Source organism: Coloeus monedula (genome assembly GCF_965178545.1).
Source record: "Coloeus monedula genome assembly, chromosome: 7".
Classification (NCBI taxonomy): domain Eukaryota; kingdom Metazoa; phylum Chordata; class Aves; order Passeriformes; family Corvidae; genus Coloeus; species Coloeus monedula.
In genome coordinates, this window is record NC_138787.1 from 35610026 (window position 1) to 35634413 (window position 24388).

The window sequence follows — 24388 nt, forward strand, 5'->3', positions numbered from 1 at the left end:
GATTAAGTCCAGTAATTGAAGCTATGTTGCACATAAAAAAAATAAATTAAAAATACATTTTTAGGATGCTATTACCCATATCTTTAATAACATGTCCATGCATAAATATTTCTTTCTGCAAAATCACTATCTACATCACACATCCATATTGGGTAAGGTATGGGAGATAAAAGTCCTAGCATTCAGTGATGGGATATTTTGCCAGTATAAAAATGTAACTGAAACAGTGAAAACTGAGAATACTTCAGTACAATAAATTCACACAAAACTTGTTAAACCCCCAAACTGCTATCACTAAAGAAGCAGTAAATTTAGACTTAAATCTAAACATCTTAAGGCACTAATGTATTTGTGATATTAAAGCTGACTATTAGCTATAACAATACCATGAGAAGAGATGAATACATTTTCCAAAATCTGCCCGTAAAACCAGTTGATCAAAGCTAGGAATTAAATATTTTATTGTTCCACTTCAAAATGTTTTATTACATTTTTAAATTCACTGTGAGCAGTTGTTTATATTCCAGTTACTCCACAGCAGTACAGAGTAGTAATTAAATTATTCTCAAATATATACAAGACAGTATTTGGGTAGAACAACTCACAGTGTGCTTGTGAGTTCTAAAGGTTTTTTAATTATTTATCAGATTTACAGAGACCCTTTAGCTGCCTACCAGCCCCTCACCTTAAAATCCTGCCTTACTTCTGGCTTTGGTATTTATTCCCACTGACCCCCAAGTTATTCCTTCTTTTATCTTTCCCTCTCCTGCCATCATCCAACTACAAGGACATAAACCACTGAGTGCCTTTGGTTTACCTCATTTATCTTCCACTGCAACCATGGGAGCTGCTCAACACTTCAACTTCCTCTACCAAAATCCTCCTATTTTCCATTGTGTTGATATGAACAGGGAGAAAACAGAAAATCTGTGGTTTATGTTCTCTGTTGTGATTGCTCTCTGACAGCAACAACTGCATGGAAAGTAATGCCCATCCCTTAAAATTTGTGATGGCACAAGTCCAGCTCATGCAGAAGTTTAAAGTACAGTGAACTATTTTCAGAGGTTTATAATCTAATCTAATTTGAGCATATTGTCACAAGACCAGTGGAATATACCTGGTGCCATATAACCTGTTGGCAATCTTCATAAACTGGGCTCCATAAACTGGAGACTGGGGAACCTTAGAGTAATGTAACTGTATGAACTGCCTTTAATATAGGTGAATATGAGTAATTTCCCCTGAATATTATCCTTTAAAAGAGAAGGAATATAATAAAATAAAATAATCACATTTGGGAAGACATATGGATTGGAGAATGTTATCGGAACAGTTATGAAAACTGAATCCAGAAGGCAATAATGGTGAGGAAGCAACTATCAGTTTGTGCTATCAGATGTGGCTACAATGAATAATTCTATAGACTCCTCCAAAGTTGGGAAAAAACTGTTGCCGTATCAGAACTACTTCTCATCTGCTGTGAGAAACAAACCCTCTTTTCAGACTTCTCTAATTTTTGAGCTATGAAAACCTCCAGTATAAATCTGGAAGGAATTGGTTTCTATAATCTTTTAATCACTTCCTTATTAGGACAATTCTATAAACAGTTGGATACACTCTATTATAAAACTCTGGTGGCAGAGTTCAGAATTAGACACAAATATTTTTTTTTCTACCTACAAACTCCTTACAATGAGCAACTTTTGAAATTACAGGTGCTAAAAACTAAAAAGGTTATAATCTCCTAACTGCTTGTACTTGTTACTTCAAAACTTGCATTTATAGTCACCGATTCTGAGATTTGCAAACATTCATGCAGTAGCTAAGTCTCAAGGAAAGAGTGTCTTTTCAAATCGAGGCACTCCAGGAAAGTTATTATCTGTTAACTGTATTCATTACTAAAGAAGTAATTTATGACTATTTAATTTATAAAGTACAACAGTTTTTCATTGCTTAATTTCCATGTCAGATGAAGGAATGAAGTGCCCAACTTTTTGTTTTTACAGTACAAAGCATCGACTTGACACGGTTTAAAGCTTAATCTCAGAGAAGGTTCTGTACTTCCTAAACCGGACTATCACATTTCCCTGTTACAGTTTCACAATACTGAAATGCTTATCTTCAAAGTGAAATGGGGAAATGTAGGCACCTCTGGGTTTTAGGAGCTCTGAAGGACAGGAAAACCTGCATGAAGCAACCAGATACCCAGGCAAGTGTGAAGCTTGCATCTCCTCTGGGCAGTGGGAACTGAAAGCAGCTAAGTCTGACAAATTCTTAAATTTTTTATTTATTTTTTTAAAGCTCACATAAGTAAACCAGCTTAATGCTTAGCCAGATTAGTGCTTCAATACTTGCTTAATCATTTGCAGTGCATAACATTTGTGAATGCTGCAGTGCTGAATTGGCTAAGCTCTAAAGACAGTTTACATAACCAAGCATTAAACTTCAAACAGCTAAGCAAGGTCATCGCTGCCCCCAGTGCCAAGAAGAGCTCCAAAGTACTCTAAGATTTCTGGCCTAGTTAGCATGTTTTCAAAATTCTTACTAGGACTCTCTTGGCAATTATAAAAGCCTATTTCTCTATTGAAATACAGAGGAACTTTACAAGAGAAAAGCAGCAGATGTTCTCCTCAAAAAGCTTTAAGGTTCATAAGAAACAAACAAATAAAACAACCCCTTCATAGTTGTTGAAAAAAGTGTTAACACCAGGACTAAAATACATATAAACTTCCACTGCATGTAATAAGCACTCCTTGGTTTATCAAAGTGTGCCAATAATCAGCCTAACATTGTTCTGTTTATCCTGAAGTATCTGATGTGGAGCACAGAACACTGCACACTCTCTCATACCATAATATCCCTTAATGGTATGAAATCCACTCATTCTGACAAGTTACTTATTTGCTGGGTCTTGTGAAATCTCTGTGGCATTTTCTGATATATTTTGTAACAGATAATTTAAGATCCAAAAATCATAATCTCAGGAAAAAGCCTTGCAGCAAGTGAGCCTTATCCTCAGAGATCACAGAAACAGGTGAGAAAATGCTTAGTTTGCCACTAAAAGCACTTTGGATTGCATCACTCACAGCATTCCCGTTCACACTTTTTCCTCTGCTCCATGAAAATGTATTTTGTGGTCACCATACCTGTGCTTTTATCCTTCTCCATTTGAAAACACAAAGGATAAGAGCAAACTCAACCATCTCCCCCCTAGTTAACTTTGACAATACAAAATGTGCAAAATGACAAAGGAAAACAGACCATGAAATCCACGTGAAAAACATGCCTTCAAGAAACACAGTTATCACAAGAGATAAAACCTAATCTTTCTCATTTAAGTGCTTATCAATGGGGATTACAGATATCAGAAAGCCAGAGGGGACCACAGCTCTAAACACTGAACTTCCCTAAGTTTCCCTTACTAAAATAATTTATTTACAATGGCTCAATTTCATCTTCCAAAATATTTCTATTCCTGTGCTGAATCATGAAGAAATTGAAATTGTATTTGGTTGGTTGTTCCAGGAGAAAGTGGGGAGGAAGGGAAAAGACCCCAATTAAAGGCAAATTGATCATTATGTGTGAACTTTGCAGAACTCTCAAAGCTCCCCTTGGAGCACCCCCAGGGTTGTTTCATCCGTTTCAGACAGCGAGAATTCTACCAATTACTTTTGAAACCCACAGAAACTTTTCCACAACTTGATTTTGATTTGATAATGATGTTTTGAGTGAAACTCCTGGCAACAGAAAGTGACAAATGGCATTAGGTGTGGGCAGGCTGGAGAGGGTCCAGAGAAGGGCCACAAAGATGATCCAAGGCTTGGGAAGCTGCCACAAGAGCAAAGGCTAAGAGAACTGGGTTTGTTCACTCTTGAGAAAAGAGGGCTGAGGGGAGACCTCATCACCACATTCCAGCCTTTAAAGAGGACTACAAAGAAGAGGAGATTCCCTTTCTACATGGAAAAGGTGAGGGGTGATGGGAACATGCTACTCCTGGAAAGCTTCTGATTGGAGACAAGAGGAAAACTTTTTACAAGGAGAACACTGAGCCATTGGAATAATCTTCCTAGGGAAATGGTGGATTGGGCACTTCTAAGATGCAGCTGGTTCTGGGTCATCTGGACCATACTTTTCCCAGAAAAGGTTGGACTAGGTGATCCATGGGGTCTCTTCCAACCTCATGATCTACAATGATCAGCTAAGGAGAAAATCTCGCTTCCACATCACTTAAATACCTCAGGATCTTTCTCCTGAAGCTCACTTCTTATGGCTTGAATATTTATACACCATCTGGACTTCAAAGAGACATGCCCTCAGAAGCAGCACAATACCAGCTTTACACAAAGTCACTGTTGCTTTTGGAGCTTGCCTCAGATACTTCACTGGTATCAAATTTGGATAAACTTGCTGTGGCATTGTGACAAATTCCCTGCTTCTCCAGGATCACATATCCTCAGGAGAAGACATTTATTCTGTGAATATAAAGCAGTTGAAGCTCACTTTATCCACTTGGGCTGGAGAACCCTACAGGTTGAAGACGAAGGCAATGGACACCGAAGATGGGATGACTGGAATTTTGCAGCTATCTCCTGAGTTTAGTGACAGGACATTTCTGGGGAAAGAAAAATTCTGAAACCCTCAGGCTGAAAGAGAAGACTCTGAAAAGTTTGACCACTGCAGTCAGTTTAGGGCTAAGAGAGACACGTGGGCTGTAATTTACTTCTTTCCTTTGAAAAATCCAGAGAGAAGAGTAAGAGAACAAAAATTTTATGAGAACAAAAATAGCAGGACAGCAGCACAAGGAAAGACATCGAGAGGAGTAGGGAGCTTTGCTTCATCTGTCAGAAGAGCAGACTGTCAGCAGGAATCCAGCTCAGGGCTAGGTCTGAGTGAGTGCTGCTTAGGTGAACAGGTTACAACTGACTGGTGTTCATCCCCAAAAAACCATGGACATTATGCTGAGATTAATGGGAGATTAATGTAAACATACAACTCTCATAGCTACTGCTAGAGTGTCTCCAATCTACCATCTCAAACAATTGCCATTGAATTATTCATGATGTATTTATAACTTACAATTCATGAATACAAGGGCTAGAAAACTTGTTTTGCTTTTCCTTTTTTTTTTTTTCCCCCCTTTTTTATTTCATGACGAAGCTTTGATCCAAAAATAAAGTAGTTATCTCATGAACTGTGGTTTGGAGAAAACGTGGAGGCAGTCAGTATGACATAAAAGCCAAAAAAAGCCCAAATCCATGAAGTTTTACCAGCATAGCAGCAGTGCTGAGGTTTGGGTAAAGCTTGTGGAAGGAGCTCAGGTAACAATTTTACTTCAAGTAAAACCTCAGCCAAAAATTCAGTAGACTGATACTATTTCATATGTTTGAATTAAAATGAAAGAGCTTTAATTATACAATTTGGAATATGAGAACTATTCATCATAGTATAGAATTTTTTTTTTTTTTAATACTTTATAGATAAATGGCACAAGCTTTTTAATTATCTGTCAGGTAAGAAGCAAAACACAAGGATAAAGATTAGCTCATTACATAAATATTTCAAAAGTTATTATTTCACCCATCTACCAGGAAAGCCCCAAATTACAATTGCAATACTGGTCTCATGCTGAGCAGACTAATGGGCATTTCCAGGCTTTCTGAGGCAGGAGAAAAGGCTGATTTTAGCCCTATTCTGACACATGGCACACAGGATATATCCCTTCTACTTTTAACACCAAGTTTCACTCACTTTGTAACTTAATAAGGAACATGCCTATACATTCCAGAGTATAAAATTGACAGGGCTGCCTCAGATTGCTGTCTGTTCCTAGAGTTTCTTTTTCCATTTGACATTTTTCCCACAAACATGTATTACTGCACATTTAAAACGTATTCATATCCATAACAGAGAAGAAAAACGAAAAGCAGATTTTAAAAGGAAAAATTCATCTTGAAAAAGGTTGCAAAATTTTTTTTAAAGGACAGTTTTTACATAATTATACACAGAAAGCACCCTTGATATAAAAATTATCAAAAGGAAAAAGAAAACAACTGAAGCATTGACCAACCTTTATGTCTGTGAGATCCATCCATGTCAGAAAACTCAATATGATTTTCATCAGCCCAGTACAGCCTGTGGTTGACATAGTCTATGGTAAGAGCCATAGGTCTGGAGATGTGTGTTTCTATAACCACAGTTTGCCTGGATCCATCCATCCCCACACGGCCAATGTGAGGGTACTCACAGCAATCAATCCAGTACAAGTATCTGTGAAACAAAACACAGCAGCTGAATAATATCAGTAATTAACCAGAGAGGTTGTGGCTGCCACAGCCCTGGAAGTGTCCAAAGCCAGGCTGGATGGGCTTGGAGCAACCTCAGTCTAGAGAATGGCATCCCTGCCCACCAGGAGGGTTTGGATGATCTCTAAGTCTCTTCTAAACCAAACCATTCTATGACTCAATGGTTAATTTATTTAGTGGATCTCAAGAATAGATCAGTAATTACTCTTTAGTATTTCCACTTTCCAGATAAATTTTTGCATTTTTCTAGACCTGTCCATAAATTAAGTCTGCTGAATGTAAAAGGTTTGAATAGGAGTCCTCATGCTAGGTGTGATTTTATTAAATTAATTATGGACAAGTAAAAAGTGCATTTAAATGGCTTAGTCTTGATACCTTAGAATTTGAAGCACCACCCAAACTAGGGTTTGTGAATCTCACATCCTGCATAAATGGCATCACTACTAAATTGATCAGAAATATGGTATTACATCTACTTTCTTTTTTTTTTTACACACATTACAAAACCTTTTTTGCTGTTAACAGCCACATAATGCAAACTGAATTGCTTCAAGAAGTACTAGTTCCAAAATATTAAAACAGTTTCTCACACAGAGGGTTTAAAAATGGGCGAAGCATTGAGAAAGACTGTCGGAAAGCTGAGCAGCAATTTTCCCCTCAATAAGCTATTTAACCACAATGCAGAGCATGTTTGCCATAAAGAAAGAAAAAAGTCCCATTATTCAGTACAAGGATGCATGTGGCTGCTGTTGTATGCCATTACTCAGAACCTCCGGACACATCTTTCCAGCTGGGAAACTGATTCTGCTCTACAGGCTTTGGACAGGCTCTCCAAAATCCAGATGCAGCTAATATTCCTAATAACCACCTGGAAGTGAATTTGTGTGCAGAAGGAAATGGTAGCCCTAAGAACAGCTACAGGTATCCTAGAAGACACAGGTGCAATATGCTGGCACCAAGCCTGCTCCACATAAGCAGCAGAGAAAGGGAATTTTCTCCACTCTATCCAACAGAAAATGTTTGCTTTGGAAACAAACTTCATGGCATCAGCAGGATAATTCATTAAGCATTTCTCATTTGTGAGAAAAATACTAAGATACAAGTAACACCATTTCAAATTCTAACTCTGAATTTGAGTTTTTATTTCCAGGAACTTTATATACTAAAATAAATTTAAAAATACATATGTTTATTAAAAAAAAAGTAAATAAAACCCCCTCAATCTTGGAAAGCTCTCTATACACACTGAGAAGAAACCCAGTAAATTTATTATGCCTATTTATATGTCTAAGCCTTCCTGAAGGACTGAGAGTCTCTCTACTAACTTTGTAGAGTGATTTCTGCATATACAGGCATGTCCAGGCAACCACACAGAGATCCCAGGTATTCCTGTGTTAAAGACATTAAACAAAGGTCTGCATGCTCCCTCCCAAATTTTACAGGGAATAAAGGGTACTGTTACAAGAAAACTAAATTCCAGTTCTAAGAAGTGGTAGAAAATGGCTTTTATCTTAAAAATAGCAAACTAGACAGGTTACATTTCTATATTAGGAAGAAAACTGCTTTTCTTTATTTAGGTAGAGTCCAGACTAACTCAGTGATTTTCTCCTATCACTGAATATTAGATTAAAACAAACAAACAAACCAACCTAAGCAGTATTTCTTATCTATTCTCTAAATAAAATATATCTTAATATCAAATTAGGATTAAATAGGATTTACTGAAAATTGGCTGCTTCATACCCTGCTTGAGGATCTAAGGCCAGATCTCTGGGGAACTTCACTCTCTTGCTCACAAGGACAGTTGGGTACAAGCCATTGAGTTTAGACACCTCAATAATTCTCTTTTCAGTATCAGACCAATAGAGATTCTTCCCAATCCAATCGACAGCCAGGGCATTGGGAACAGCTGTATTGTGGATCACCTAAAAAAGCAAAAATTACATTAATTATTCATCTAAATAACTGGGAAAATGAACAATTGAAGAGTTACCAGGATATTTAGAGACTGGACATTTGATATTATGACATACAACACATGGAAAATGGGTATTATTCACTGCTAAACACTGAGGCCTCTCAGATAATGACACTTCTTAAGTAGCTATGACAATGTGACACTTTTCTCCTAGTAAGGGAGAACAGAGAATACCATGATATTGTAAATAGGAAATCCCAACTTCTCTGCATTATACACAAACTTTTAAGAACTTCTGATCTTTGATTTCTCATCTTAAGTTTCTAGTTTTGTCTTAATACGAGAAGAAAAAAAAAAAAAATTCAAACCAAACCAACCTTTTTCTCCTTCATATTCTATTTTTTGTTCCACAGACCAGAGTGGAGATGAGGCTTCTCTCCCCACAGCGTGCCCTTGAACACATCTGCTTCTCAGCTCCCCATTTCTCTCACCAGTCTCCATCAGCATATCCTTCATTTTAATGTCACAGTTGTGCCATATGTCATCATGACAGGCCATAAAAGCACTCAGCGAGTTACTGGTTGGAAAGTAAATACTGTGCTCTTATTTGCACCATTCATGTGGCAGAAGAATGAGGAACTTCCCAAGAATTAGTTAAATGTCAAAAGGACTACATTGTTAAGAGACAGAAGCAATTTAGTCACCTACTGGAAAGCCTACAGACTACTGACAGGGATGTGTTATCCTCAGAGCTTTTGATGACTTGGATAATTCTGGACTTGGATAATTCTGGAACTTGAACAAATTCCTCTAGATATATGTGATTACAAATCTCATCATGATTGTATGACTCAGTCTGGCTTGTCTGGGAGTACTCCATGTCAAGTGTGCAGTAATATTTGAATATTCATTTGAGTCCAATTTCTTCTAGGCTTGAAAATTCTGTTCCTGAGAAGGTCTATCCTGACCTATTCTATTCCTGATTAAGTCCTGATTAGATCTGGGCAACTAGAACTTCAGAAAAGCCCCCACAAATCAGGAAGCAATACTTGAAAATTTATGAGATTTCTTAAGCACTAAAAATGGGTTTATTACTGTGGTGTACATTCTAATTTATTGTCATCTTCATCACTAACAGCATGTGCACCAGAGAGCATAAACTTCATTTGTAAACCCATATTATGTATAACTGAATGTGCTAGTCTTAAATTTATTTACCATTTGAAGACACGGAAAAGCCTTCAAGATAAGAAGGGATATGGTGAGATGCTTTAAATCAGTTTTATAGTTATGAATATGTAAAAGCACCTTCTCAGGTTGTTACGTAATTTATCACCTTATAAAATCTTTTTAAAAAGTTAAATTCCAGGACACACTGATTTTTTCATGGGAATAAGATATTTTATTTCCTAACACCTTCACACCACCAGCTTTGCCAGTTTATAAATGTGTAATTGCAGCAACTGCTGCACTGTAACATGGGACATTTCATGAAGAAATGGGTAATTCTGAAAATTTAGAGTGGTTTAGCTATCTAAACACTACACTAGAGCATGAACCAAAGTAATTAATCTCTCTTTCTGATGACTTTTCCTTTGGAGAGTCACTTCAACATATCCCAGTCACTGAGATCACCAGTGTGGCACTTAACGTGCACAGCCCAGCTTTCTACTGCATTTTCCACTAACATTTGAATCTAAACTCTCCATGAAACACTGTGCTAATGCCTGAACACATCTAGGTGAAAAATCTATCATTGCAATTCTGTAAATATCTCTGGCATGAAGAGATACAGAAGAAAAATGAAATGCATCCCAGGGCAGGAAAGCCAGAGGTGGTGTGCTGAAGAAATGCCATCTCCTACAAGGGGAATCCGAGGCAATACATCAAATAGCATCCCTTACACTGATAGTAGATCTATTCATAGCAAAGAGTAACACAACAAGTGCAAAGATATTAAAATGAGAGATCCATACTTCAGGGGAAAAACCATAAAAACCTCTCTCTTATGACAAAAACCCCCCCATTAAAATGCGTAAAAAGGTTTGCTAGACAACAAATAATAACATCAGTGTTTAAATAACTAAATAAATAGTTAAAATAATTTCACTTGAAATAATTTAATTTTTAATAATGTCAGCTATTTAATATGTCCTATGGCAGCCTAATAAAAAGAGACATAAAAATTTGGCACTGGACAAAAGGATACTGACAGACACACAATATATAATATAACATACAGACAGCTACAATATATAATTCTTGCTAATTTTTTCACATGTTTTTAGCTTTCAGAGGCCAAATCTGGGCCAGGTTTTTCTGAGAAAAAACAGGCTTTTGCATGAAAGTTAAATGAACTTATTTTCATAATTTTTGTTTTGAATATGGCATCCTATTTGAGAAAAATTTTCATCAACATGACACTTGTGCAAATTGCAAATTATTAACAATGGAAAACCAAAATACCCTCCATGTCCTCATCCTAATTTTCTCCTACTATTTGTTCAACTTTTGGAAAACTTTTCTTAAAAAAAAAAGAAATTATTAATGAATAAGTAGAAAGCAATTTTTTTTATATTCTTCTACATGGTTATTAGAATTATTTTGATTGGGAAAAATTCTTTGTTCGTTTTGAAATAGTTAAGATTAGAAATAAAGAGTCTGAGTAATCCCCAGCCCTTATATAATACTGATTCATCCAGAAGGGACAGAAGCTGAGGAGGATGCTTTGGAAACTGTTTAAAGACAATAAATATGATTCAAGGATTCAATGGATTTCAAACCCCACACTTGCCTGTCTTCTATTTTCTTCCCTTCACAGGGAAAACTTTTGAGTGCATGCTGGGTTTCAGTTTCACCCTGATGCAATCAGAGTGCCATAATTGCTTGTCCACTTGTTTTTTTTTTTTCTTTTTAAGAACAGTTATTTTGGTGTGAAGGATGCAAACGAGGCGCACTGAAGCCAGTGAGTTTCAAACCCTAACTCATAGAAAACAAAGCTGTCGTGCTCTGAGGATGTGTCAGTCCATGCACGAAGCTGTGAATGAAAAACACAATTCTTTTCTCTCTGCATATTTATCGGTGTGAGGGAACAAAATTCACAGGATATGTTATTGCTCATTTAACTCCATGTTTCAGAAGGTCAGACATAATAGAATAAACAAAGAATTCCTTACTGCTTATCACCAGTTCTGGGAAAATGTTCACGTAAGTCAACAAATGTTCTTAATAGTGGATTTGTGAACTTAATCCACTATGGAGGCATAACAGACAGGCTGTGCAGAAATGAGAGTGCACTTTTACCCTTCACAGCAAAGACACTGAGTTATTTTAATTATCAACGTAGTGGAGGTGAAACACAAACAAACTGAAGATCACAAAAAATTTTATAAGAAGTAGTAATACACCAGTGTATTTACACAGCTTACACCTAATGATAGCTCTTTTTTTTTGCTTTGGCATCCTGGATACCACATGGAATTGCCAATTCACTAAACTGTCAGATAAGTCATGAGGAATTTAGCTCCTAAATACAGTTCTCCTAGTCCCTATCTTTACTTCAAATAAGATATAAATGCAATTAAATTTTATTACGACTTGCTAGCTCATGCTGTATTTGTATTCATACACCAAAGCTTCACAATTTGGGTTAAAAGTATGAAGGAGTATTTCCCAAAACACTCAAAAAATTTAATGCTAGTAGTGTCATTAATCCCCAATTACCTTGATGTCACTTCCATTTAAGGACATTCTGTTTATGCGACTGCCATTTGGTCTGCTGGAATCGATCCAGTAAATGAACTCTTCTCTGTAGTCAAAGTCTATTGCAATCACATTGTTCAGTCCCTAAAAACAGAAAAAAAAAGTCCATTTATTCAAATGTTTGAATACAAACTGCTGGATAGCATTCAGAAAGCAAAACACAGTTAATATTCTTAATGCTTTATTTTACTGTTTGTATATTTCTGAAGAACTTCCCTCTCTTTTCCATACACTACTTTTAAACAGAATAAGATAAAGACTGTAACAGAAATAAATACGGTGATAAATTAACTGCCTCACTTCAAAAATGCAGATGATGTATGAAACTAAATGAGGCTCCTGTGTTTTTCCACACTCTTATTTAAATGAAATTTAGCAGTAAATACTTCCAACTTTTGCTCAGTTTCACTGCTGATTGCTACCTTTGGCATTTCTTTGGTAAACTAGACGGGATAACCAGAAATGGTATAATCTTTATGACATTTAAATAATGAAAGAATTTCCTTAGCAATATAAATTAATCAGGAATTCAGAATGGTGGTGTGCAAAAAGACATTAATGCTAATTCCTGAATGAGGACGTTTTGACTTTTTAGATGCTATATTATAGGTTCGGTATATATAAACTTATATATAAATATGTGTGTGTGAATACACACAGACACAGAGGTGGTGGATACAAAAAGTGTGAAAGCTGGAGATCCAGCAGGCACCTGGGAGTCTCCTAGAGCTCCAATTACAAAGCCAATACATTTTGAGAATGAGTGGTGATTATATCTGAGCTACTCCAACAGGTTGGGAGGAGCAATCCTACAAAAGTGGCTTTTCATCCTAAATTGCAGATAAGGAAGAAGGGGATTGCATTCAGCTGATGGCTTTTATTTCCTTATCTGCCCCATAACCTGCTGAACGTTCTGATATGTAGTGAAATCACAATTATTCTTAATATGCCAGGTTGTTGTTATCAGTGAAATATGGAGCAGCAGTGGTAAAAGGAACGGATGTGGTTTGTACCCTCTTTAAAAAGGCAAGGTCAGTTCATCAATTCCCTTATCAGCCCAATGACATCCTGCTCTCAGGCAGAGCAGCAGCCTCCCTCGTTAGTGTAATTCATTGCTGTGAAGGGGTGTGCTGGACCAGCCAGCTCTAAAGTAAACAAGTAAGGACAACAATATTTAATTGTACAGGAACTGATACACAGCTTATCCGCCATCTACTACTGTGGAATTACTGTAACTACTGGAAATCTACCTTTTGATCAAAATGTAGAAGAAAAGAGTAGTTAGGCTGCACAAATCATCATTAAAGGAAGCCTGAAACAATTCAGTGTAGGAGGACCACTCTCATTTTTCAAAAATATCATATCCATGCACACATTTTTCACAAAGCCAACTGCAGCTCTGTCAGTCATAGCTGGGCTCCAAGACACTTTTCCTGTCTCTTTTTCTATTCTTAGTATAATTGCATCTACAAAGAACCCCCCACCCCAAATTCTTAACCAAGGAGACAACAGGTCAATGAATACAAAATACTATATAATACAATTTTATTACATTCTATAAACAAAGTCAGCAATTTGTAAAAAAACATTGGCTTTATCTCTATATGTTCCACAACACTGCAGAAGTTTCCTAAGGATCAAGATCAATACAGACAATTGACTGCCTGCACATCTTTGGTTTCAAGTGTTTTATTTTGGGTCAGTTTAATTTCAATTTTTATCAGAACATTGACTGCAGGTAAAATATTTCTGTACATCTGTAACAGAGTTCTCTGTCCAGACATCATTTCCTCTTTATTGTGTACACATCTTACTTAAGCCCTTCTAGCATAATTCTTTGTCATTTCACACGTAATCTGCTTTTTAGGAGGAATAGGGAAGATTTCAAATGGCATCAGCTACTTCAGTCTCTCATCTTAAACCTGTGGGTTTGTTTCTGTTACAGCACACAATATATCCTTGGCTGTGATTCATGTTCCCTTGGTGCCCCAGTTAAAAACATGGAGATAAAACCCACAAATAATGAGGAGGAAGCTTATCTACTCTGCCTATTGAAAGCCTAAGGATTTTGATGACTAGGAGTGAAGGAAATGGAAAGCAAAGAAGATACATGAGACACAATTCAAACAGTTGTACTGTTTATGTGTACTTGGAAAAAAAAAAAAGAAAAAGAAAATAGAGGAAAAAGCTGGCACATAACTCAGAGAAGACTGAACGAGCTCCTACTTTCAGCTCCTTTATTCTGAGTTTATATGAACAACTGTTAGAGAATGGTAATCACAGATCAAATACACACAGAGAAGGGTGGGTTTGCTCCTCTGCCAGAGCCACTCTGGTGTTTGCCATCATCTCGTAGATGTGCAGGAAAGAGCCAAATCCATCATAACACTGCAAGGACACGAGGATGTCCTTATGAGGGACAAAACCCCCCTGTTCTGCAGGTAAAGCTCCCCCTTTGGCTTTCAAATCAAATGCTGCCTTTGTAGGAGCAAAGACCAGTAGGGTCAATAGCAGAGGTATTTGTCAGCCCAGTGAATTAATGCAGTATGGAAAACACAGATTTTGTTCAATGGCTGGAGCTGCTCAGTCTCTAACACACCGAAGAGGAGCCCACTGAATTCAGGACTGAGGAAGCTCTGACCATCTGTCAGCACCAACCATGAAGAAAATTTCCTGTTGCTCCCCTCCCCTCTTTTCACAGGCTTCTATGAACAGGTACACCAGCAAAAGAGGAGAGAGGCAGGGAGATGCAAATGAGAGGGAGTCAGAGGATTTCAGGAGAACAGACAGACTTTCAAAATGCTTGCTAAGCTTAAATAAAGTCAATGTTTCTTTCAAGATGATGAATTTTGTAATTACTGAGCACCTCTCTTGTGACATTAAGGTGCACAGCCTAGTGACACAAGAAGTTACAAAAAGCCTAATGATATTGATGGGCAGTAAATAATTTCCTAGTCTTACTACAATTGATCCATTTAGTATTCAAGGAAATCGATATTTTTATTAAAACGTATTTTGGAAATCTAATCTGAGGTAAGTAACTACACTTAGGTGAAGCATAGGAGAGCAGACTGCTAAAAATGGCAGCTCTGTATTTACTGGGTGACTTTCTATTTTTGCAGTTTTTCACTTTTTTTTTTCTCTGTTATAATAATTTAGAGTAATTACTTTAAAAATTAGATTCACACAAAGCTAAAAGTTCACGTTTGTAATACCGTAAATATTGGGATTGTCTGTCTGAAAATAGGTTTAGATTATGACAGTAAGTAGCCCAAATAATACATGGCCAAATAGGTGGGGGTTTTTGTTTGTTTTTTAACTGAAACAGACAAATTGCACAAAACATATTGTGATGGAAGAGGATCACAAATAACATAATTTTTTAGTACATCAGAATGACTGACGAAACAACTGCCTGAGCTTTAATCACGTCAAATCCAGACAAAATAGTCAATTTAAAGTATTGTAAGAACTCTGAAGGTACTGCAGTTGTTCTGTGGTGCACACAACGCCAATTGTAGGATGATGTTTCTGTCAGTTGCAAACTTTAGAAAAAAATAAAAAGTATTGAGTTAAACTTAGAGCATGGTACTATGGTTATACCTGTTTCAACAAAGTGTAGTTGGATCCATCAGTGCTAATTTTTCTTATTTCATGATGATCAGCCAGAATTAAGAAAGGTTCCTCATCTAAACCCCGGGAGAAAGAATATATTAGACTAGCTTTTACGTTAATTTATGGAAAATCAGGAATACAATGCTGAAATACAGATGGTTTGAAAAATAAATGTTACATGCTCTGATCAATGTTATGGATGAAAGAAATATTTAAAACATTCAAATGCTCCAAGAAAGATCAATGATGCAGTATAAAAATGAACAAAGCAATCAATTAGTATATCTTTCAATGCAATTTAATTCTTTTGCCTTTGTAATATGGGAACCACACTGTATTTTCTCCTAATTTAATGTCAGAGATTAAAGGGGAAATATATTTCATTCCATATGTTTTACTTTCAACATTTCCTTTCAAATAGCACTATTAATTGTTATGACTGCAAACCACGCGTGTTTTGACCACTCCTTTTTGAGATTTCAATATTCTGAACATGATAGTGATAAAGAAACAGCCATTTATAAAAACCTTGGCTGTCTAATTCTGAACTGAAGCCAGATTTGATTTAAGTCTGGTCTTCTAGTTTATAAAAAAATATTTACTTTCAGAAACTCATTCATGACATCACTGACATATCTCTGAGAGTGACATACATAATAGTAGCTTTTTTTTTTTAAAGCTATCTTTATTTTAGCTCTGTTAGGAGTGACTCAACTAAAACAAAAAAAAGAAACTACCAGTGATAATTAAAAATGTATTAAAGGCTTTGTATCTACTGCTCACACACTCTAGAATGTAATGTGTTGTCCAGCCTACTCTGCTCCTGTACTGAACACATTTGCATTTTTTGTTCAGCTCTTAAGACATTCTCCAGCTCAAAAAATACTTGAGGCCTGTGGGGAATGGCTGCAATGCTCTGCTTTCTTGTAAAAGCCTTTAAAGCAAATTATGCAGAAAAATCAGCATTAGGCCAAACGTCCCCATGTTGGCCCCTCCTGGCAGCAGAACCACTCCTGTCACAGCACCACAGCTTTGCCACAGTCTCTTTTGAAGTTTGATTTATTGCACCTCCAACAAACAGCTCTGATGTGCTCCAGCTCCCCTCCTCCTCTGAGTGAGCCATGGCTTCTAAAAGTGCAGGTGGCTTGGGAAGTGGGGGGCAGGAATGAAGCAAAACCAGCTGCTGGATTCCTGCCCTCTCCTGTGTCTCATCGGGTTATTTAGGGAAGCACCCGAGGCTGGAATATGAGGCAGACAGAGGTTCCAGCCTTCTTGTCATTTGGAAAGAAAACAGAAAGCTTGCCTGAGCTGTGGAGGAAACTCAGCAGAAGAACACAGCAACAGGGTTTCTGTTCTTTTCACTGATTGAGCCAATCCCACCCACTGAAGCACATGAAAACAACATCAGAGGCGTGAGGAAATAGCCAATGCTCTCACGTATCTTGTGTAACACATATAAAACAGGAGGATTTAATATGCCATAGGAATAACAGAGTTTGCATTTTCTCTTATTTTTTCCTGTTCCTCCTTTACAGATGAGGAAGCTTGATGTATGTACATTCTAATGTTCTAAAGATGATGAAAGCTCATCATAACCATCCTATTATCATGTGACTCAGAAGCAAAACTAAGTGATGTATTCTAACTTTCCAAATACTTTTTCTAATAAACTTACTAATTCAAACTTTCAAAAGCCACTGTATCTATTTACTACAAATGAGCTGAGGACAATACATACTAAAAATATAACTTATTATTACGTTCACACACAATCACATTCCTATTTTATACTGAAGAAATAGCAGATTCAAAGTAACTCTGCTTTTATCTTGCATAGAAAGGTAGCACAGACCTTGGGGCTAAGGTTTTTTTTCACAAATTATTTGGATACAGCTGTGAATTATAAAAACATTAAACAGTAATACCTGAAAGGGATTTGCAGCCATTTGGGTTATCAGGCTGTGTTTCATACCCTTCTGCACACAAGCATTTGTAGGTTCCATAGGTATTGATGCATTGCTGGCTACAGGGAAATCCAGATGAACATTCATCAATATCTACACACGTTTTGCCATCATCCTTCAGGAGGAATCCAGGCCAGCATTTGCACTGGGAAAGAAAACCAAATACATTAATTTTTAATTCTGTTTATCATCTGTGTGTACCTTCTTCTGAATATGTTAGCATCATAAACTTTTTATGTATCTCATTTTTTCAAGTAACATCTTAATTACTCTGCTGCTTGTATGTTTTACAGGAGGCATATCTACTTTTCTTTTCAAGTACTGCTCATGTAATCTTAAGGACCATTTCCTCCAAAAAAACCCAAAGAAAATCCTGTACAATGAGTAATTATTCTTTCTACTTTAGCTGAAAAGAAAGTAAAGCACACCTTTTCAAAAATATAGAAAAGATTTTTCCTTGAAAATAATGATGGATGGACGCTTTGGAGTTCTTAATGTTCAATTATACGTGTGTTTTTTGGTAAAGATAGAAAGGTTTTAATTATTTTCCCTGGAACCATTGACATCATCTAGCAATTTGTGCAACACAGCAATGTGAATGAGAACTCTCGAGGCTAATTAGGAGCTGGAGGTGGACAATTCTTGTGGATCCCTTCTAACTCAGAATATTCTCTGCTTCTTTGACTTTTACTTGGCTCTGATGAAGTTTATCACATGCAATGTGAAAGATGGAAAAAAAAAACTGGGCAGAGGGGTTTTGAAATAGGGGCATAAACTTTATCTACAGAAGAATTTGTGTCATGCTCCCTCCTATATCCTCTACTTCTCTCTGCAGAGATCCAGGATGTGCTTTCTCCACCACTTCAACAAGGTTTTTGCTGAACCCAACAGCTCTTGAGTCTCTGTCTCAACCCTCACAGTTCCAGAGGGTTGAATACCTACACATCTAAGCCATGCTGCACAAAACTTATTTAGTTCTCAGTGGGCCAATGTTCAGCTGAAAAGATGAAACTCTGGGAGTGCAGTTAGGGTTACTTCAGAGTTAAAACCCTGAAAAAAAGGTCTTTCTTCTATTTTTAGCTACTATTTACAGGCTACTGCAGTCTGTTCCTCTCTACTTGTCAAGGCCAAAGAGCAGATTCAGGTGATTCAAAAAACATCCTCACATGCTGACCATGAACAGTTTTATTCTGCTGCTAAGGTGATATTAATTTGTTTAAATATTTCTGTAAGAGTCTTGGTAAAAATTGGGAGAAAACTGCTATTTAAATATTTCTGTAAGAGTCTTGGTAAAAACTGGGAGAAAACTGCTATTTCTGCTGTTCATTCCCATGTACTGTAAATTTTTTACTTTTTGATTTTCAGTGCTCTGCATACACCAGTATGATTTGTTGCATTTAAAGTGTTGCATGATCTCTTCCATAGGTTTAAAGTATGTACTGTACCATTTTTTTAAATGCAATTTGGAATTGTTTGCTTACAGGAAATAAAAATTTGAATGTTCTTATTATGGCATGTAAGCTACTTCACTACAAGGAGGTACCACACAGTGGGGCTTTATTATAATCATGCAGTAGTTAAACCCTTAAGAACTAAAAACTTGCATTATATTACACCATATTTTGCAATTATTCACCTTGTAGCCAACAGGAAGGTCCTGACAATCTTGGGAACAGCCACTGACTTTCTTACTGAGGCATTCATTAATGTGGCAGCTTTTCTCATCAGACCCATCACTGCAATCTTCTTTGTTATCACAAACCTCACTTTGAGGAATGCACTTGCCATTTTTGCACATAAAAAAAGAGCTGTTACATGACTGCTCTGGAAAACAAAAAAGAAAACAAAGCTTGGTGTCATCCATTAGTATTTGGAATTAGTTTTCTCATGTATCAGCTGCTGTGTGCACATGAAATGAAACAATTATGTAACAATTGAGTATTCTTTATTGGCAGCATTATAAAAGCTTTTCACTTTTCAGTGTCTTTAAAGGTTATTCCTCTCCTGGAAAAACATGTGAAGACATCAAGTCATAACTCTCTTCTATATATTTGGTTTTATATAATGGAGAACCCTCTACATCATCTCTGCACAAAACACAGTTCTACAGTTTCCAAAAGTTAAAAAACAGGGGTTGTGCCCCCTGTGGAGGCTGAGGTGTTTAGGAACACAACTGACTGAATTACAATGCATTCCTTGCCTAATGGCCTGCACATATGGTTTTCCCTGTTTGGCAAAACTTGAATACATCATTTCAGCTACATTCAGATCCTTCAAACAGCAACTGAAACATTTAAATAAATTTAATGTAGGTGTGCTGCCTCACCTCACAGCAGATGAGCATTTTCCACGAAAACTGGTATAAAGAAGCTGGCTACAGAGCAATGAAATCCTAAGGTCTAGACAGAAGAACTGGTCTTTCAAAAAGCCACAAAATAGAACACAATATGCAGACCAGGACTAATTTCCCTCTCAAAATGCCGTCAGACCTCATCAAACTTATTAATGTAAGCAGAAAATACCAATAAAACCAATAGGATTTGGTCAATAATTCAATAAAATTAAAGCAGTGTTTATTATTTATAGTGAGAGCATCTTTTTTATGATCTCCTTTTGCGTGACGAATATCTTGGACACAGTAAACATTTTAAGAGCAAGCTAGAAACTTTGGAAATTACTATATTAATATCATCTTATTTTAATATCCATAGGACTTAGGCATTAAGGACGTGTCTGCTATTTTATTCCACAGGAACTGGTGGCTTGAACTTTGTGAACTGAGGTTTTGGATGCTCAGAACACTTTCTCCTTGCAAGACATGAGCAATATCATGAAAGCACTAGAAATTTAAGCCATGAGGTTTTGCATTTGCTGACTTAAAACCCTAAACCATTGCTCTCAAAAAAGAAAGGTCACACATGTTCTCCAAAAAATTACACACAAACCTGAACTTTTGCACTTGGTGTTGATAGGTGCTTCATCAGAGTGGTCTGGGCAGTCAAAATCCCCATCACACTGCCACTGGGAATTCAACAGGCACCGTCCATCAGCACAGGTGAACTCTCCAGGACGACAGCGACGATACCCTACAAAAACAACAACCAATCACCTCATGTTTTCTCCCATAATTTCCACATAAAATTCTGCATATTTGAGGCAATGCAAAGTATTTTTCACTCCATAAAGAGATGCAAATTGTTGTGCTTATACAACAGTGTCTACCAGCAAAGAGAGAAATCAAAATTCTCTTATGTAGCACCCTATAGTCATGATACAACTCACACAGATGTGAAACATTTATGCAGCTCTCAATCCTAAATTCCTTTTCTTTTTGGTGTTATTCCATTTATTCCTGTTATTAGGAAATAGCTTAACAATACCCAGCAAATATTTTTGTGTTGTGCTTAAGGCTGCATGCCTTCCCTTTAAAACATGCAGAACACAAACCATTTTAACCACACTAAACACACATTTTCAAAGATGGCCACAAAATCAATACGTATAGAATGGATGCATTTTCAAAGTGAAAGTAGATTTCTAACAACAACAACAACAAATATATATAATGAAGTAAATAAACCACAAACAGGCATTTGATTCTTAGAACACAGTGGTTTAACTGAGTTGTAAACCAACAAAGCAGTAGAAAAACTTAGAAAAGTCATCACAAAGATAGTTTTTTTCTGTTCAGTTTTAAGTAATTAGTTATTAGGATTTCATTAAAAAGACAGGCTTATACAATGGACTCAAAAATTGCATCAAAGAAATTTTCAAGGAATAGAATGATTGTGAACTTTAAAAAAAAAAAAAAAATTGTTTGCTTCAGTCACCTGTCCCATTTTTATTTCTGAATAGTACTCTACAAAAAAAACAATAAGAAAACATACCTTCAATTATACAAATAGGAAAAGTAAAACCAGCTACACTAAAACAAAGCCTAGATTTTTAAATGTATTCCATTAATTCAGCTTTCAGGAACATATTTAAACCCAAATTCCATGTCAGGTAAGTAGACTGGTGGCTGAAGAGTACCTGGATTGTTTTGGCTCCCAGATGGAAGCCACAGAAGCCATTAGCTCCCAGATGGAAGATGAAAAAGGTTTAGGTCTACAATCAACAGAGCTGTGATCAGGCTCTCTAGTTGGCAGTCAAATCAGAAACCACAAGTTTCAAATCCTGGGGAATGATGTGGTTTAATTTTAAATCCTGTCAGCACCTTGGAAAGTGTGTTTTGGAATTTGACTCCTACTCTTTACAAGCAGTTCCCTTTCCCATAAAAGAATGCAACCCTTTCCTAAAATGGCAGTGTAACAGTTTTGCCATACCAGTCCCACACTGAGGTGTATATTTGATTACCAGTTAACAGAAAATTGCATTGAAGCAGTGCAGCACAAACATTGCTGCAGAGTTCAGTTTCCCTGCAGAAATTAAATATAGCCAGTGCCTGAAGGCAGGTCCATACTAAATCAGATTAGGACTTTGTAAATCTCCTGCTCCTTTTGCTGTTCCCTCCTTCTGTCTCTTTCTGAAAGTCTGACAAAATAACACTATTTATTTGTCTATATTTTAAGGGGTGTGTATAGTTCATAGTGTGTGTGTGTACGTAATGCTATAGAAAATAAATTAAATACACCAGCAAGAAATTGTAAGTGTAAAGAAAAAAAAGGCAAATTCCAAAGTTTATGACTGTTGAGCTCTAAATAGTTATTCAGGTACTGAATACTGGGCTGGGGCAGGAGGTGCACACAACTGCTCTGTGTGTCTGTGTGCTCAGCACCTTTTGGGACTAATTATACAATGGTGTTTGAAAACCCCTAAGATCTATAAATTTTGCAGCTGTGATTTGCCCACTCTGTTGCTGCTAATGATACTGAATGTGTAATTCACTGATTTCCTTGTAATTATCTGTCATTAATAAATCAATAAGCATGCTTTTTCTCACAATCTTTGGGTGTTTGCTCACGTCATTAATGCACATACCCCCTCCAGGTCGTGTGCACAATAGACATCTATAATATACAGATATTTTCTAGCTATTTTCTGTTATGGCTCTCATTTCTGAAGCTAATTTAAGAGTAAACAATTAATATAGATTGTGACAGCACCAAACCAGGCATTATAATCACCAATATCTCCTTTTGGAGGGAATATTTGCTCTATATTTTCCATAAATAGTATTCATATAGATTAGTGTTTCTGAGTATGGCCCTGTGCAGATATCCAGATAGTATAAGAAACCCTAAATTCATGTGAGTGGTGAAAATTAAACATTGACATATGTTTTTTAGTTGATATCATTTAACTTCAATGACAATCAGGACAGATGTGTTTCATTATTTAGTAGGAAAAAACCATATAGAGACAAAAAGACAAAAAACCATATAATAAAGATACACTTGTTAAACAAGAAATTCTAGGACATACTTTTAAAATTCTCTTTAATATTATTAGCAGTCAACTGTAAGACACTATGGGAAATAATTTGTCACTGTAGCCCCAGATCCAAGTTAATCCCAAACTGTATTAATTGATGCATAATTTAAAAGTGAGAATTAAAACAATTTAAAAAAATGAAGAGCTTTCTTTTTCAATAGTGCCTTCAAGTACTGAGCCCTGAAGAATGCCTTACAGTTAGCAGTGAAATTGTTCTATTTGCTCTGTTTTTGTTATACTTGCCACATTCCAGAGATTCATCCGATCCATCTCCACAGTCATCATCGTGGTCACAAACAAACTGCTTGGGAATGCAGACCTTGTTATGGCACATGAAAGCATTCTCATCACAAGTGTTATTGGGAGCTAAGGAAAATACAGCCCATAAAAAAAAAAAGAAAAGAAAAAAAGAAAGAAAGAAATTGAGAACAACCGGATATACAGCTGATTTTCTTACACAAAGATGAACTGAGAAGTGCATTTGAGTGAATTCAATGGAAAGAACCATAACTTTTTAGTCAGATAAAAAGCATCACACAATTCAATACCAGAAAAACCTACACATCACAAAGAATGCTACAGAAGTAAAGATAGCTAAAATCTCCTGTAATCCAAGGCAGAAAAGCTTCAAAAGTTGATGCAACTGAGGTCTGGCTCTGAAGAAAAGAACATTTGGGAAGAAGAGGTGTCCTTATATTAGCCTGCTCCTGAACAAATGCTCTTTCAAGTCCATAAACACTCAAAATGTATAGAATATATTTATATATAATTTTTACACATTAATAAAACAATCCCCTCCAGTGAAACTATTACTGAACTCCTGACACTGTTAACAGAAATGTGTCCCAGGAGACTGGAAGTAATATTTTATAGGGTAAGAGATGCCAGGATCTGAACAATCAGCCAGAAAAGCATCTCCCTTCTTGATGCACAACCTCCCTGACCTGAGCAGCAGCATTTTCTTCAGGAAGAGCAGTAAAACTGCATAGTCACTGATGTGCTAATTTTCACCAGTAAACACACTGTGTCACATCCTGATCTTCAGCTGGGCTGCCTCGCTGCGTGTGAGCAGAGCCTGGAGGTGTCAGGCTGATTAAAAAGCTGAAGGATCCTGCTCCATGTGCTCACACAAGGGCCAGCAATCTTCACCAGCAAAGTGGACACTACAGAGGCAAAAGCAGCATGGAAATAACATTTTTTTTGACATGCAAACCTACCACAGCCTGCTGTGGAGAGCTCGTCACTTCCATTGGGACAGTCCCGCTCCCCGTCACAGAGCCAGTGCTGGGGGACGCAGGCGTGGGAGCCCAGGCAGCTGAAGGTGTCTGCAGCACAGGTCACTGAGCCTGCAGAAACATGGCATGGGAGCCCTCAGCATGGAACCATCCCATATT

The 24388-nt window shown here is 36.8% G+C and overlaps 1 protein-coding gene across 1 annotated transcript in view; it reads right to left on the reverse strand.

Moving 5' to 3' along the window:
- LRP1B (LDL receptor related protein 1B) overlaps positions 1-24388 on the reverse strand; it is a gene marked incomplete at both ends in the record, with an annotated part of 635176 nt that overhangs the window by 85520 nt on the left and 525268 nt on the right. The window contains 9 exons of the mRNA XM_082285346.1: positions 6068-6267; positions 8046-8227; positions 11944-12066; positions 15586-15671; positions 17523-17706; positions 19198-19385; positions 20507-20647; positions 23238-23360; positions 24212-24340. Coding sequence (XP_082141472.1) covers positions 6068-6267; positions 8046-8227; positions 11944-12066; positions 15586-15671; positions 17523-17706; positions 19198-19385; positions 20507-20647; positions 23238-23360; positions 24212-24340 — 1356 coding nt within the window. The remainder of the gene's footprint in view (positions 1-6067; positions 6268-8045; positions 8228-11943; positions 12067-15585; positions 15672-17522; positions 17707-19197; positions 19386-20506; positions 20648-23237; positions 23361-24211; positions 24341-24388) is intronic.